General features: G+C 43.9%; 4 protein-coding genes across 8 annotated transcripts in view; all 4 read left to right on the top strand.

Annotated features, from left to right (window-relative positions):
• Positions 1-16,263, top strand: part of LOC143112540 (protocadherin gamma-A11-like) — a 143,869-nt gene extending 127,606 nt beyond the window's left edge. For 3 of the 5 annotated variants that reach the window (XM_076274807.1, XM_076274808.1, XM_076274810.1), the window contains exons 2-5: positions 10,346-10,404; positions 11,047-11,100; positions 12,222-12,328; positions 13,731-16,263. In XM_076274807.1, the coding sequence (XP_076130922.1) occupies positions 10,346-10,404; positions 11,047-11,100; positions 12,222-12,328; positions 13,731-13,969 (459 nt within the window). In that variant the 3' untranslated portion in view covers positions 13,970-16,263. The remainder of the gene's footprint in view (positions 1-10,345; positions 10,405-11,046; positions 11,101-12,221; positions 12,329-13,730) is intronic. The other 2 variants (XM_076274809.1, XM_076274811.1) reach the window with 1 other exon arrangement.
• On the top strand, positions 129-2,600 carry LOC143111913 (protocadherin gamma-C5-like). The gene has a single exon (XM_076274163.1). It carries the CDS (start codon positions 129-131, stop codon positions 2,598-2,600), a length of 2,472 nt encoding a protein of 823 aa, XP_076130278.1.
• On the top strand, positions 3,413-5,875 carry LOC143111912 (protocadherin gamma-C5-like). Its single transcript, XM_076274162.1, has one exon. The coding sequence runs from the start codon at positions 3,413-3,415 to the stop codon at positions 5,873-5,875; it is 2,463 nt and encodes an 820-aa protein (XP_076130277.1).
• Positions 6,356-8,857, top strand: LOC143111911 (protocadherin gamma-C5-like). Its single transcript, XM_076274161.1, has one exon. The coding sequence runs from the start codon at positions 6,356-6,358 to the stop codon at positions 8,855-8,857; it is 2,502 nt and encodes an 833-aa protein (XP_076130276.1).
• Positions 16,264-17,556: the final 1,293 nt, after the last annotated feature.

The raw sequence follows: 17,556 nt of genomic DNA, 5'->3' as shown, positions 1-17,556 counted from the left end.
GAAAATGTCGATCGGTCCAAAAGAGAGTCTCGGTCCAATGTTCCTATCATGGTTGGATAGAGAATCTTCTAGATTTTAGGGTGAAGGATACGTATGTAAATGGGGAGTTCGACTGTTTTTTCGTGGAAATGAACTACTGCAGGAATAACCGTGTTTGGAGATTGCGGGTGCCTTGGCTTTTTTATTTTGCCATTTGGTGGAATGCAGTTAATGCTCAAATACGCTATACCATCCCGGAGGAACTGAAGGAAGGTTCCGTGGTTGGAAATATCGCCAAGGACCTTGGTTTGGGAGTCGCAGATATTGCACATCGCCAGTTACGGATAGCCTCGGAGACTGGAAAACAGCAGTTCGATGTGGATTTGGTAAAGGGTGAGCTGGTCGTTAACGAGAGAATAGACAGGGAGTCTTTATGCGAAGAAAGCGTTACTTGTGTGTTGCCCTTGCAAGTTATAATTGAGAACCCATTAGAACTGCACCGAGTGGAGATAGATATTCAAGATATAAATGACAACGCTCCATATTTTCACACAAAGGAGAGTGTATTAAATATACCTGAATCAATTAGTGTACAGTCACGTTTTTCTCTGGAAAGCGCTGAAGATCCTGATGTAGGCAGTAATAGTTTACGATCGTACTCGTTAAATAAAAATGAATATTTCCTATTGGATGTAAAACAAGGACATGACAGAAAAGTTCCAGAATTGGTATTACAAAAACCTTTAGATAGGGAAAATCAGTCTGTACATGACTTAGTTTTGACAGCATTTGATGGGGGAAACCCAGAAAAATCTGGGACATCAGTGATAAGAGTGATAGTTCAAGATATTAACGACAACAGGCCAAAATTTGATCAGTCCTTATACAAAGGATCTGTGCGAGAAAATGCTAATCTCGGCTACAGTGTCATAGCCTTGAGAGCAACTGACATAGATGAAGGTGTAAATGGAGAGGTGCGATACTTATTTGGGGCACGGACCCCTGAATCGGTGAGAAAAGCATTTAGTATAAACGCTGACACTGGGGATGTAACGGTCATTGGCGAAATTGATCACGAGGCAAGTAAATCATTCACTTTCGATGTGAGCGCTAAAGACATAGGAACACCGGCTTTACAAGGCCATACATCGGTTCAGATTGACATCCTTGATGAAAATGATAATGCGCCTGAGGTCATATTAACTTCAAAGCCCAGGCCGGTGAATGAAAACGCGCCCGTTGGAACTGTTGTTGCTTTGATAAACGTTAAAGACCTGGATTCTGGCGACAATGGCAAAGTAGATGTGAAAGTGTCCCCTGGTTATCCGTTTAAATTAAAAGCGTCATTTGATAACCATTACTCATTGATAACAGATGCACTATTAGATCGAGAGGTAAATCCGGAATACAGTGTAGAAATAGTTGCCAATGACAATGGCTTTCCTTCACTTAAAACAAGCAAAGTCATACCAGTCAAAATCACTGATGTCAATGACAACCCACCAGTGTTCTCACAGCGTTACTATAACGTGTATGTTAAGGAAAATAACCCAGCTGGATCGTCATTATTTTCAGTGACGGCGACGGATAGTGATCAAGATAAAAATGGCATGCTTGTTTATTCCATTCTAGATTCAAAATTTCAAGACACTCCGATTTCATCCTATTTTTATATTAACGCGGAAAATGGCAGTATTTACAGTATGAACTCCTTTGACTACGAGAAAATAAAATTATTCCAAGTAATTGTTCAAGCGAAAGACCAGGGATCTCCCTCTCTGAGCAGCAATACAACCGTTCATGTTTTTATCCTAGATCAAAACGACAATGCCCCCTCTGTCATTTACCCTTCCACAATAATGGGCTCTGTGTCTCATCAGAGGATGCCCCGCTCTGCTAAGACGGGGCACCTCGTCACCAAGGTAACGGCTGTGGATGCTGACTCGGGCCATAATGCCTGGATTTCCTATAGACTCGCGGAAGCTACAGACTCGTCCCTGTTCGCTGTGAATCTTTATACTGGGGAGGTGAGGACTAAACGCTCTGTTTTAGAGCAGGATGACGCCTCTCAGAGACTGCTAATAGAGATCAAGGACAATGGAGAGCCAGTCCAGTCCACCACAGTCACAGTGGACATACTGATAGAGGACGGACTACACGAACCCATCTCAGACTTCAGACAAAAAGCAACAGAAAAAGACAAGAAAAACAGTAAAATCACCTTCTATTTGATACTATCACTAGCATCAGTGTCTGTATTATCTCTGCTGACTTTTTTCATACTTCTAATTAAGTGTGCTAGAAACAGCAGAGACAGTGGTAGCTGCTGTATAAGAAGAGATTCTGATGGATACAAGAATCCCAACAGAAACCTACAAATCCAGCTCAACACTGACGGGCCTATAAAGTATGTGGAGGTTCTGGGAGGAGACATGATGTCTCAGAGCCAGTCGTTTGGGTCTTATTTGTCTCCAATGTCGGAGTTCAGTGACTTAACTCTCGTCAAGCCTAGCAGCACGCTTGACTTTAAGGATACATTACGTGGGCTTGATGCGTCATTGCCAGACAGTGCATGGACGTTTGAATGTCAGCAGGTGAGAGTTAAACGTGATTTGACTTGAACTTTGTCATTGTTACAATGAATATGCATTATTACACTATGACATGGCAGTGATCGTCATATTGTAGTGACAGACACACGCACGCACGCATGCACACACACACACACACAAACTCATAAACACAACTCATCAACTGCTGTAGTAATCCAGTCCTAGCACAATGAGGTTTTACCATCAGCGTGAAGTGTGCGTCATTCCTTTCAGTTCAGTGATTTTCAGCACCACATCTTTGGACAGCGACACGTATCCATGCGCCTTGACTGTCTGAATGCAACTGAAGTGCTTCTGTGACCATCGCTGTAGGAATCTCGTTTGTTTTAGACACAAAGATAATAAATGCTGTGTGACACTGGTTGGGTAATCAGCATCTAATATATGGTCAGTCAGGTGTACTATCCTAAAGGTTGTCTTATTTTAAACAAACAAAACGGCTGGTGTAATATGTGATAAGCACGATGCACACGCGTATTTATACATTCTGTTTCTGGTTTATCGTGTAGCTCTATGAGCGGTTTCTTTAAGAAATGTCTCCGTTGCTATTGGATTATACAGATGGTAGATTTGCACCAATGGCGTGCTCGACTGTACAAAGAGATCTACTCCCTCCCCCAGCCTCAGTCGTGTATACCCAACAATGATTAGAATGTGGAGAGAAAGGCGGTCGCTCCTCTTGCTGGGAATCATAATGGATATAAATGTATTTTCAATCGGGAATGGCCAGTTCTTGTCTTTAACATTTTTCAGTTAAACCACCCTGGATGTAATCATTTTGTTTTTTATTCAAGATAATGTGCTGATGGGAGATAACGAGGATGTCAAGCAAGGCATTCACCTCTGGAGTAATACTAGAGCTATGGCTCCGTTTATTTCTTATGTGGACGACTACAACAGCTCAACATATTCGGTATACTATACCAGAGGAATTAAGCGTGGGGTCTGTTGTTGGACGTATTGCAAAGGACCTTGGTTTGGACGTCAGTGAAATCTCTGATCGTAAATTGCGTATAGCTTCAGAGGCTGAGCATTTCTCTGTGGATTTAGGGAGAGGGAATTTGCTGGTAAGCGACAGAATTGATAGAGAAGAGCTATGCAGCCATAGCAATAGCTGTACTATACCATTAGAGGTTATAATTGAGAATCCCCTTCAGCTCTATAGAGTTGAGGTAGAAATACAGGATATAAATGACAATTCTCCCAGTTTTCAGTCAAAGGAGCACACATTAAAAATAGCAGAATCCACGGCTCCGGGTGTGCGTTTCTCTCTGGAGAGTGCACAAGATCCAGACGTTGGAAGTAATTCGTTAAAGTCGTACACACTAAGCAAAAACGACCATTTTAAATTAAATGTGAAAGTTCTAGGGGATGGACGAAAAGTTCCAGAGCTAGTGCTAGACAGATTATTAGACCGTGAAAAGCAAGCAGTGCATCACTTACTACTGACTGCCTTAGATGGAGGCAGTCCAGCTAACTCTGGAACATCACAAATCGTAATAACTGTCCTTGATATCAATGATAATAACCCCGTGTTTGAGAGCACCTTATACAAAGCTACGGTTAGGGAAAATAGTGCATTAGGTACGTCAGTTCTCAAGGTGGAAGCAACCGATCTGGACGATGGTCCCAACGGTGAAATTGAATATTCATTTGGCAAACGCACCCCTGATTCGGTGCGTTCTTTATTTCAGATAGAACCACAAACTGGGCAAATATCTCTGAATGGAGTGGTTGATTATGAGACCACACATACTTACAGAATAACTGTAATTGCCAGAGACAAAGGGGTTCCTGAAATGGAGGGAGAATCTACTGTTGAGATTGACGTAGTCGACGTGAATGACAACCCTCCCGAGATTATACTCACCTCACAGCCGAGTCCGGTAAGGGAAGACGTGCCAAACGGGACAGTGGTGGCACTGATTAGAGTGCGAGACCCTGACATAAACGACAACGGTAAAGTAACGGTGAACATTCCAGCGAAAGTTCCCTTTACACTAAAGCCCTCTTTCTCCAACAATTACGCATTGGTGACTAATGGGCCTTTAGACCGTGAGACATTTCCTGAATATAACATAGAGATATCTGCATCAGATTTAGGTTCCCCTGCGCTCAGTAGCCAACGAATAATCCCAGTAAGAATATTAGATGTTAATGATAATGCGCCAAAGTTTTCTCAGTCTTCGTATAACGTTTACATGAATGAAAATAACACACCGGGTTCAATAATATATTCGGTATCTGCATCAGACGCAGATGTTGGGGAGAATTCGAAAATAACCTATTCTGTATTAGAATCGAAAGTCCAGGATATAACGGTTTCATCGTATGTCTACATAAATGCAGATAATGGTAGTATTTTCAGCATGAATGCTTTTGACTATGAGAAAATAAAAGTGTTCCAGATCTTAGTGCAAGCTAAAGATCAGGGTTCTCCGCCACTTAGCAGCAACGCCACCGTTCATGTTTTTATTCACGATCAAAACGACAATATCCCCGCTGTCATTTACCCCTCCTCGGTCATGGGCTCTGTATCTCATCAGAGGATGCCCCGCTCTGCCAAAATGGGGCACCTTGTTACCAAGGTGACGGCAGTGGATGCAGATTCAGGCCACAACGCCTGGATTTCCTATAGACTCGCGGAAGCTACAGACTCGTCCCTGTTCGCTGTGAATCTTTATACTGGAGAGGTGAGGACTAAACGCTCTGTTTCAGAGCAGGATGACGCCTCTCAGAGACTGCTAATAGAGATCAAGGACAATGGAGAGCCAGTCCAGTCCACCACAGTCACGGTGGACATACTGATAGAGGACGGACTACACGAACCCATCTCAGACTTCAGACAGAAAGCTACAGAAAAAGACAAGAAAAACAGTAAAATCACTTTTTATTTGATCCTGTCGCTAGCATCAGTGTCTGTATTGTCTTTATTGACGTTTTTCATACTACTTATTAAGTGTGCTAGAAATAGTAGAGGTAATGCGAGCTGCTGCATCAGAAGAGATTCTGACGGATACAAGAATCCCAACAGAAACCTACAGATCCAGCTCAACACTGACGGGCCTATTAAGTATGTGGAGGTTCTGGGAGGAGACATGATGTCTCAGAGTCAGTCGTTTGGGTCCTATCTGTCCCCAATGTCGGAGTTTAGTGACTTAACTTTCGTCAAGCCCAGTAGCACTCTTGATTTCAAGGACACATTGCGCGGGCTTGATGCATCATTACCAGACAGTGCATGGACTTTTGAGTGTCAACAGGTGAGGAACTGCACAGACCTTTAATGGTGAAATCTCTCTCTTTTTTCTCTCTCTTTCTCTCCCTCTCTGTTTGTGTGTGTGTGTGTGTGTGTGTGAGAGAGAGAGAGAGAGAGAGAGAGTGTGCGCGCGTTCCCGCTAAGAGCAGATGTTATGCCTTCAAAAGTAGGAGCACTCTATTATTATTCTTTTGAGAGAAGTTCAGATCGGTCCTCCAATAGGATCGCATGTCCTTTGTTCCAAACTATGCCTCTAACCCCAACACCCACTCCACCAACAGTTGTTTCAGTTTTCAGTCTGGTTAAACTTACACACGCTTAGTGAGGTTGAGCCAAACCACACTTACGTATCCCTATAATGTTTTCCTGAGTTCAGGGTGGTATAAAAATAGGTAAAGTGTGTAGGTTTTCAGCACATCATGTGCGCATAATTTAAGATAATTCTATAGACAATTAGTTGAGATGAAAAAGTGTTTTGTTGTGGATTCTATTGTAATACAATTCAGACATGGAGAGGAGCATCTGGGAGATGGAGACTGCATGCCGACACAGGATTCTGTATTTATTTCCCGTTTTGTTCCTGGCAGCAAGTGCAGCGGACTTTTCCTATTCCGTATTTGAGGAATTAACGCCTGGAACTGTTGTCGGAAATATAACTAAAGACTTGGGTATAGAAATTAAAACGATCCACCGAAGGAACCCACGCATTGTTTCGGAACCAAACTCCAGATTCTTTGATTTTAATGCTGTTAATGGTGCGCTGGTTGTTAATCAAACTATTGATAGAGAACGTCTTTGCGGAAGCCGTTCTGCATGTTCTCTGCGTTTCAAAGTAATATTACAAAATCCCATGGAAATGCACCGTGTCTTAGTGGATGTCGTGGACGTCAATGACAACACGCCACAGTTTCAGACTAAAAACACCACATTGGAGGTGTCTGAGGCTGCTGCTCCAGGTACGAGATTTCGGCTTGAGAGTGCTCAGGACTTGGATGTTGGTGTCAATTCTTTACGCATATATGACCTTAGCCCTAATGCGAATTTCATTTTAAACGTTCAAACAAAAAGCGATGGTAGCAAATACCCAGTCTTAATTTTGGACAAACCACTCGACAGAGAAAAGCAGGACACGTTTACTTTGGTCCTTTCTGCTGTGGATGGCGGGAATCCAGCCAAATCAGGTACCACTCTAATTCATATGAACGTCCTGGATGTCAATGATAACGCGCCTGTCTTTGACCACCACATTAAGAGAGTGAGTGTGTTGGAAAACTCTCCTCCCGGGGCCCTAGTCACACAAATCAATGCCTCCGACTCAGATTATGGTATGAACGCGGAAGTTTCATATCTATTTGATAAATACACTCCCCAGGACGTTCTCAAACTGTTTAGCGTGGATTCAGCAACAGGTGAATTTCACGTAAAAGGCGAGTTGGATCGCGAGCTAGCAAATGTTTATGACATCACCATCATAGCCAGGGATCGCGGAACGCCCGCCATGGAAGGTTCTTGCAATGTTAAAGTAGAAATCATGGACGTAAATGACAACACGCCGACTATAGTCATTAACTCTCTCTCCAACGTCTTTAAAGAGGACGTAGAATCAGGCACTGTCATTGCTGTAATCACAGTAAAAGATGAGGATGCAGGTAAAAATGGTGAAGTCCGTGTAGAAATTCCCCAAGGCTTGCCTTTCAAGCTGAGCCCTCCATTCGAGGAACACTATACTCTCATGACAGATGGCCCACTGGACAGGGAAACTGTGGCTGAATACACAATCACTGTTATGGCCACAGACTCTGGCTCGCCTTCCCGCTTCCAAAAGGAGTCTTTTGTGCTGAGCCTTTCAGATGTAAATGACAATGCCCCCCTATTTACTCAGGCCTCCTACACAGTGGAAATAGCAGAGAATAATGCCCCCAACACTCCCATTCTGACAGTGTCTGCATCAGATCCAGACTTGGGTGAGAATGGTAGTCTGACATTTTCTATCTTGGACACTGAGGTGCGTGGTTCTCCTGTGTCCTCCTATGTGTATATCAATGCTGAAAAGGGCCACATCTATGCCATGCGCCCTTTCGATCACGAGCAGATGAATGCTTTCCAGATTCACGTGCAAGTCCGTGATTCAGGGAGTCCAGCGCGCACCTCAAACGCCACCGTGCATGTTTTCGTCCTCGACGAGAATGACCACGCTCCGTCCGTCCTGTACCCGGCGCTGCCCACGGACGGCATCCTGCAACTGACCGTGCCGCACTCTGCAGGCGTGGGCCACCTGGTCCAGCGTTTGGTTTGTGTGGATGGCGACAGCGGTCACAACGCTTGGCTGTTCTACAGCCTCTCCGGGCCCGACGCAGACTTCTTTCACGTCGGAGCCCACACAGGAGAGCTGCGTGTGGCCCGCAAGCTCGCCCAGGAGGAGGCCGGCCTGGTGCTCAGCTTCATCGTGCTTGTGCAGGACAATGGCAAGCCCGCCATCTCCACCACCGTGGCTGTCAACGTGACCATGGTCGAGAAGGTGGCGGACGTGTCCTCTCAGCGTCGCAGTGCCTTCTCGCGAAAAACCCCCGGGTCGGACCTGACCCTCTACCTCATCTTGACCCTGTCCTGCGTCTCCGTCGTGTCATTCCTGACCTTTGCGCTGCTGGCGGTGCGTTGGTTCAGACACCGCGGCCAACTATCCTGCTTCGGATACACCTTCTTTTCCAAACACGCCCTTGACAAACACAGACACCAAGACCTCCACCTGCAGATCAACATGGACGGGCCCATGAGATACATAGAGGTGGTGGGAGACTCCAAGGATGCACATAAACGCACTTTAGGGCCCTGCTACTCAACACTATCCAGCGTGAGCGACTTTGTGTTCGTAAAGTCACCGGTTACCAGTCAGAATGCAGGGCGCATGAGCCTCTCCAAGAAACTGTTTGCTAACTCAGTGAGTAAGGTGAGCACGACAACCCCAAGTCTCCAAAAACTTTCTCTCCCTCTAAATGTGCAGCAGTTCTGATATAGAGCAGGGCAATCCAAAAGAATGAGACCATTACATGTTATAAATGAAATATGCTGTGATGTTTGGGAGACGGGTGTGTGTATAAATAGTTATAATGTAGTGCAGTAGAGCATCCCTTAAATATGTAAGGTGCCTGAGGGGGCTCACAAAAAAACTAGTGCACTTCCTGGAACAAAATAGAGACTGTGTCTCACAGCAGTGCACACATGGTTTGTGTGCACAAGTTTCTACCTGTGGTGTACGTGTGTGTGTGTGTGTGTGTGTGTGTGTGTGTGTGTGTGTGTGTGTGTGTGTGTCCGGGGGAGTTGGAGCACGGGTTGTCTTCTTCGCCATCACATAGAGTGAGGGGGAGTATGTTGTGCATTATGTGTGTGTGGGTGAGTCAGTGCGTGCATGTGTGTTTGTGTTGTTTTTCTGGGACCACAGTATCATCCGGCTCAATCACCCTTACTGACCTCTTTTATCTGTGTAACCAGTACAGTGGCCTCAGTGACTCAATCCCTGCTGCCCTCAGCTTTCTGACTCAGGCCCCCTGGTTGGCTCATTCACTGACTAAATACAGCAATGCACACTCTTCTAGGAAAGAGCACTATTTTTAGGTGTCTAGTCAGTTGCGCAACATTTTTGAGAGAAATAAGACAGAAACAGTAGTAGAAACTAGCACTGAAAATTTGTAAAAAAAATCCACTGATTAAGGAAATTCTTGCAGTACATTTTTGATGTCAGGTCTTGTTATAACAATTGGAATATAGTAAGAGGCATCATTCCTTTGGAAAGGCTTCTCCCAGACTACCAGTGAATCTGAGCCATTGAGTTTCATGCGGATAGCACACACTCAGTTGGTGGTTTGGATGGCGAGCGGGGTGTGTAATCCTGTCTGGGGTTTAAGGGATCAGTAGAGCAGGGCATTAATGCCACACGTGCTGCTCTCTGTGCAAGCAGAACTAGGTTGGACTCATGGAAAGAGAGGATTTAGCTATCATTTGAGCTAAAATGCAGAGAGACTGGGTCAGTTCGAACTGAACTGGACTATCAGTATAAGTGCATTAGAAAGGTTGTAATACATGGCCTGGTGGATAGGGGAAAATGCTTTGTGTTCACTTATGTTTTTTTTGCCCAGGATGTGTCCATTCTTGTCTGTAAATGAACTCAGGCGTGGCAGCAACAGAATAGCTCCTTCAATTATTCACACTCTCATCCCCTCTGTGGCATGTTCTCTCGGGCAGGCAGCCTTGGCTTTGCTTTCTCCTCTTGTCCTTTCCTCTCACTCTCTTTCTTTCCATTACAGTCTACTGTTACGGCTACTGCAGTCATTTCTCATTGTGACCTCATAAATGCTTTCCTTCTAGATGTGTTTGACCTTTATGACATCACAGCATTCAAGACGGCAAGGATCCGGACCTGATAAAAATGACTGGACCAGCATACTTAAAATGTCTATAGAATTTAGTTTTTAAATAGTGTTTTCTTTTCTTGTTCCTCTAGCAAAAACCACCCAACAATGACTGGCGCCTTCCACCGAACCAGCGACCTGGACCCAGCGGGTGAGTTGTTTAACAGTCACAACCACAGAAATGCTGTCTGACACATTTTATCGAAACAATTTAAATTGGATCAATGAGAGATATCCATCAAGCACACTGCAATATCCAGATGAAGTCTGTTTCAGTACATAGCACACTCACATTTGAGAGCCCTAATCTGACTTCCAGAACCACTTGCCCTTCAAAACCAATTAATTTTATGGGTCATGCTGTTCTTGTATCTGTGTGAGTGAATTTATTTCTACATAATGTCATGGATGTTACAGCCCAACAGATTTTACAAGTGGTTTGGTCAGAACAACAGACCCGCTTCAGTATGAGATATGGCTCTTAAACAGGGAACTACATGCATTACTTTCACTGGATTTAACATGTTTAGGAAGTATTTGAAGCATAAATGTTTCAGTCTATGTTTGATACATACAGCTTAGCACAATAGTGTAAAGTTTGTATTTAGACATCTATCACAAGTGAACTTCTTCGCAAACCTGCGAAATTCACATGAAGGATAGACCAACCAATCTCAGAGCCTATGGTATAGCTTCCTTAGCCGGTTTACCATGAGGCCGACACTGCTCATGCTTTTATCAATGTGCCCCGCGTGGAACAGCGAGGCTGAAAGGCCCTGTCCTTGTGTTTCAGCCAGCACAGGTTCCACACCATTCAACAGAGATGGACCCCATACGAAAAATCGAGGTAGAGTGGAGTGGCGTAGGACTAGCAGGCTGTGTGCAAATGATTTTTGGCTTGTGGTAGAAAGAGAGTCATTTTTTTTTTCTTCTGAAGCGGCTTTTTTTCTTTTAAAGAGCTCTGTCTCTACCCCAAGCTTGGCTGTTTTCTGTCAAGCGTGAAGCCCACTGTCTGTTGCCTGTGTTTGTTTAAGCTGTGGGTACATACTCTCTACCCAGAACCTGCTAGTGTGTTTTCTGTAAGCGAGTCCACAGTCGACATTTCATTTTTGATTTCATACTTCTGAGCGATGCATTTAGTTTATGTGTAAGTCTTCTCTATGTGTTTTTGTTGTTTTTATCAGATGTAGCAGTACAAACAGTACATAGATGAACATGGCTCGCTGTATGTTGTGTATATCGAGCTGTGTGTCTTGTGTGTAGCATAGATCTGTTTTTGCCTGTGCATTCCCAACAAGGTCTGTAGGCTTTCAGTTGGAGATGTCTAGCTTGTCCTAGTCTCTTTAGTATAGACTTCCATGTTACTGTGGTATCTCACTCTCTCTTGCCATCTCTGGTGCCCTCTCCGCTCTCTTTTCTCTTTTACCCGTCTTGTTCTCTCACTTTATCTCTTCCTTTCTATCGTTTTATCTCTTCTGTGTGTGTGTGTGTAATATTGTGGACTGACTGATCTCTGGGTTAATCATACAAAGTAGACTGTTCTCTGGTAAAAGGTATAGTGTAATAATAGGTGGTTTACAAAGCACATAGGATGTGCAGTTTAGACATTGCCCTCAACAGTGGACTGGTTATTTTAGTCATCTAGGTAGGAGTGTGTGTGTGTGTGTGTGTGTGTGTGTGTGTGTGTGTGTGTGTGTGTGTGTGTGTGTGTGTGTGTGTGTGTGTGTGTGTGTCTAACATGCGTGTGCTCCCTGTGTCTTGATGCTGCTGATGACGCTCACATGTATTGTCTTGGCTCAAAGCTAAGACCGCTGCTAAAACAAAAACATAAATCACCTCATTCATCATATTTTAAATGTGCATATGTGTGCAAACAATTGGAGAAATGAAAACATTGGCTGTTGGTGTGTGTGTGTGTGTGTGTGTTCACACAAGCATCCCTCTAACCAGCCATCCTCTCTCCCCCAGAGCGGGCCCCCTCCCTGAGGGAGCAGGTGTGGTTGCCGGCACTGGACCTTGGCCACAACCCCCCACCGAGGCGGAGCAGCTCCAAGCTCTCATGGCCGGAGCCAACGGTGAGTGTGCCTCCATCACAGATCACAGGGATGGGAGGAAGATAAATGGAAAAAAAGAGCTTGTGGGCTTAGGGAATGGGAGTGTGCGTGTGTGTGTGTGTGTGTGTGTGTGTGTGCTTGAGTATATGAGGCAAAGAGGGAGAAAAATACAGCCAGATAATGACTGCAAGACTGAACGGAAACACAGACTAGAGCGGACACAAGGCTCACAGGATAATTCTGTTCTGATGGAGGCTGCGAGTCTCTAACTCAATAAGTGGAGGTCTGTTACTGAACCATCCTCCGCCACCCAGTCTACATACAGTACTAACAAGTCTGGTCTCCTCACATCTCATTATCAGTGAACTGCCTCTTCCTCCCTTTGTGCTATCTTGTCTGCATGAGCACGGAGAGCTTAGAAGATACACACATAGATAACACACAGAGTGTGTGTGTGTGTGTGCTCATTGTGTGTGTATGTTCATGAGAGCAGTCATTGACTTAAGATTGACTGGAGGAGAGAGAGTAAGGACAGGGAACCCTTTGTTCTCATTCCACACAGCTGCACTCAGTGCCTGAAACTCTCACTGTCTTTCCAAGTGTGTGTGTGTGTGTGTGTGTGTGTGTGTGTGTATGTGTGTGTGTGTGTGTGTGTGTGAGGTCACTGGTTAACACTGCGGTTAACACTGGTTTCTGCAACAGAATTCAACCACCATGACAAGGATTCTTAGAGAAATGAGCACAAAGCTCAAAGGCTACTAGCATTGCTGCTAGCTTTAGTGGACTAAAAGCCACCCCCAAGACAGAATGTGCTAGAAGTGGCTATTTCTGTTTCATATGGAGTGGAGACCTCAAATGAAATTAACTGCCTGTTCTCAGTACGTGTGCGTGCACAAGTGTGTACATTGCATTGTAGAGAAGCAGGGAAAGAAGGAGGTCATGGCTGACTGATGAGTGGGAGTATGTGTGTGTGTGTGTGTGTGTGTGTGTGTGTGTGTGTGTGTGTGTGTGTGTGTGTGTGTGTGTGTGTGTGCACTGTGTGATGGGCTGGGGGAGGGGAGGCTCGCTTCCTGGGAACAAATCTCGTTTGCTCTGCCGGAGCTGCAATGCAGCACTGCGCTGACTGGTGCCTGTGAATTATGAGCCTGTGTGTCCCATAAACACCTTTGCTATAACCTCTCCTGCGTCTCTTTTCTCCACATCCCCCTCTCCTCTCATTCATCTTTCATTCTCTTTCCTTTTCTTGTGTTCTCTTTTCTCGATATATTCTACCCATATATTTCATCCCTTTTTATCTATCTATCTATCTATCTATCTATCTATCTATCTATCTATCTTCTTTCTTTGTATCTGTCTGTCTCTCTCTCTCTCTCTCTCTTTCTCTCTTCCTTCTCCCCATCTCCACTGCTGTTGTCTTCTGCAGCAGTGAATGAAGCCACGGCGACCCTGGGGCCCCGCTACAACGCCCAGTACATGCCCGACTATCGCCAGAACGTCTACATCCCCGGCAGCACGGCCACCCTGACGGCCAACCCGCAGCAGCAGCAGCAGCAGCCCCAGCAGGCGCTGCCCCCGCCTGCGGCCATGCCCCCCGTGGACGTCCCCAAGGCTGCCCAGACCCCTGCCAGCAAGAAGAAGTCCACCAAGAAGGACAAGAAGTAAGCTGAGGGGGCATGGCGTTGGAGGCGGCTATATGGCCCGAACGTGATCTGATATGTCTCTCTATCTACTCCTGACGGTGTGTTAGCGTTTGCTTCGTTCTTCTTTCACGGTTTTGTTTGAGATTTTTAAAACAACAACAACAAAAAAAAAGCTTCAGAAAAAGAGAACCTCAGGCACTGAGGTTGTAGTATTATGCTGTACTTTGTTTAGAGATTTTGTCCTTTTTTTATTTTTCCTTTTTCTGTCTTTATTTAGTCGTATGTATACAGTCTATCTTGCTCTTTGGGCTTGACTTCATATTTTGAACAGCAATTTCAATCTTCAGTTAAGGTGAGGGTTGCATGTGATAGGGGAGATGTATTCACATGGTATTTCAAGACCTGTAGTTCAAAACAGGGACGTGTATCCCTATTGTGTAAGATAATATTACTGAGTGAGGTAAACAAAAAGAAGAAAATAAAGACTAAAGAATGATTACAGGTCATTTGTCATGTAAAGGCTTTTAATGTTCCTTTCTAAATGAAAAATAGATGCTTCTTGTGGTGACAAGAATGACAATGTTTTGTTAGACTTCTTACTCGAAGAGGATGTGCCATAGCTCAAGACAATTGCATGATCCAAGATAACCTAAGGAATTAGACCCATTAAGACTATGCAGTGAAGCAGAGATTTTTTTTTATGAACCTGGATTGATATGATCTAAATTTGAGCTTGTTACACTAATGGCAAGAGTCACCTTCAATGTTTGAGTCATATACAAGAACCAGACCAAACTCATGTTTATAAGATTATTTTAGACAAACATAGATTTTAGTAGGACAAGAAGAGATCAATGTGAAGTCTGCACTGTTCCACTTGTATTTAGACTTCAGCCCAACGGTTTCTCTCTCTCTGCATGTACTGTTCTAACCTTATGAACGTGCATCACACCAAGTATTGTATGAACCTTGGATTAGAGTTGGCTTGATATCGAATGGTTTTTTTTGTTACCTATCTTACCATTTGATTAGTGTTACGCCATATTGGCCCAATCAAACAGGGCCTGTTCTATGTGGTAGTGATGGTCCAATTGACAGAGCTCTACTATCCTGAAGTGCTTGTGGGGAAATTCTATATGAAGTTGTTAGGGAACTAGGATTAGAAGGACTGGGTAAAAGGAGGCAGGGGTTTTGGGGAAGTGGATACTAAATGGTGGGTGAACTGGAGATAGAGACAAGACTCTCGTAGGACTGACAGTAGACACGGGAAACTCCAGATCTAGAGTTGTTAGAAAAAAAGGAACATTGGAAGAGTACTGAACATGTTGACAGAGAAAATAAAACAAAAACATCAGACTAGCACACAAGGGATTGATGGTTTCCTTTCGCTGCAGAGGAAAGCGTTTCAGCTACACGTCAACCACTACAACACTTGCATAAACTTGAGTAACAATGTGGTTACTTGCACTGTAATAACAGCACACATAGGCTTTTGGTGACATTTACACCTATGGCAATACCTGCCACATAGGCAGCAGTTGAGGCCACCAACAGGCTACACACACAAAAACGATGGCTATCCACTCTGACCTAGTGTTTTTTTTTGTAACATTAACCCAGAATGTTTGACACCTGCCTTTTACTCCACTACCCCAAGAGCACCACCACTCTACCCTAATGTATATAAATCACATAGCCGGTCCGTATGAGCTTCAGAGCCAGCAGGTTGGCATCTACTGGAATGTTTAGACTATTTTTAAGAAAATTAAAATAAAAAAAGATGAAAAAAAAAAATGTTAACCTCTTTAGATTATGTGTAGTGCTATAGAATGCGCATTTAGGCCACAGACTAACCAACCTGTAAATAATCAAATTTAAACTCTTGCAAAAGACACGCAGTTGTAGGCTTGAGGCTCGTGAAATATTGTGCATATTTTTGTGTTTTCCTCTCTATCGCGTTCGCTCTCTCTCTTTGTCCTTCTCTGGTTTTCTTCTTTTTGATCACGGAGACTTTGAAGAATAACACAGCGCACTAAAATGTCTTTGAGGTGTTTCCTCATTCCTGTGTACTCCTTTCTGTGTTTGTAATTTCAATCAATTGTTAGTGTTGCTGGAATGCCATCCCTGTCCAAATGAATATAAATATATATTAATGTGTGTCTTCTGCTGGAATACTTAATATACTGTAATATCTTTCATATTAAATGCGTAGAGCTTCATGTTACACGTTTATTTTATATGCTAATATTTATATTGCTGTTTATTTGTTTATGTTTTTCTTTATTCCCTGAACACTGACATTTCAAAATAAAAGTTCATTGGAGCTTTTGAAAATGTTTGGTCTTTTTGTGGGATGTCCAGTTGTTCCTACATTTGCTATGCATTTTTTGTGCGTAATGGGGTCGAATGGATTTACTGCTAGGGTTTAATAACAGTCCAAACTAGTGTCTTAATGATTTAAAAAGGATTTGAGGCCAATGCTTAATCATTTGATATTTATTAAACAGTGTTTAAACATTGACAGTAAAATATAGAGTTCATAATCCTTATCCCAACTACATGTTACCTCCAAACACACACACATAGGCTACTCTTCCATTTCAATTTCACAGGGCATCTTCACCTTAGTACCCCTGATCCTCCAGTAATTGATCATAATAGAGATAGCTAATGGATAATCTATCCTCACACTTTCATGACTTGTGTCTTTTGTGTTGATTATTCCCTCTGCACTCACCATCTCAAGCCTGACTCTGCAGCAGCATAATGCATGCTCTTGAAGCCATATAGCTCTAAATCGGAGATGACCCATTTTATCCATCCAGCATTTAATCAGCTCAGAAACACCATGGAAGGAAAAACATCGCAGTCAATTTGAAAGGGAAGCTCTGCAGAGATTTGGGAAGTAGGACGTTAACTCCCTTTTCCTCCGCACACTCACACCAAAAATCCATTTTTAGCGCTAGCGTACGTCAACGGAAGAGGCAGAGGCGGGAGAGGGACGACTAGCACCGTTTCCCACTGCAGCAGGGAAAACCAGTGGGACACAAACAAGGGACCTACTGGGCAACGTGTCGCTCCATAAAACATGAGAGAAGAAGCCCTCTGGGACACACTCTTCATGCTGTTCAAATCTGATCAAGCTCTCTAATGCACGTGCAATCCGAGGGTATGAATGGTCCCTGAGGACTGCAAATGAAAAGAGAGGGATGGGAGGAGGGGACAAAATAGACGATGGGGGGGGGGGGGGGGGGGGGTCCCTGGAAGATGATGACTGAAACACAGGGAACAACACACATCTGGACCTTGGGTAAAACGGGAGAGCACTGCGAACGGTGTCAGTGTGGCATGAGCATAATCTAGTCTATAAATAGCAACAGGAGCCACATGCCTGGCAGACGGCAAACAAAGTCACAAGTGGGATGAGTCTGTTGGTGCCAACTGTAGCCACATTTTATACGTTTTATAAACACACAAAGTATATTTTCTGATTTAGTGTTTTTCTCTTATTTGACACTGATTTAGCCTCGAGAAAACAATAATGATTTTTTTTTTTAACATAGATAACACTGCTTTTTCAGGGTCAAATGTCATGTAAAATGTTGTGTC

Source organism: Alosa pseudoharengus, unplaced genomic scaffold, assembly GCF_046254945.1.
Source record: "Alosa pseudoharengus isolate Yale_2024_CS ecotype anadromous, Long Island Sound unplaced genomic scaffold, YU_APseudo_1.1 YU_APseudo_1.1_scf_8, whole genome shotgun sequence".
NCBI lineage: Eukaryota > Metazoa > Chordata > Actinopteri > Clupeiformes > Clupeidae > Alosa > Alosa pseudoharengus.
Note: the sequence above shows the minus strand (reverse complement) of the source record. Positions and strands in the feature narration are given on the sequence as shown.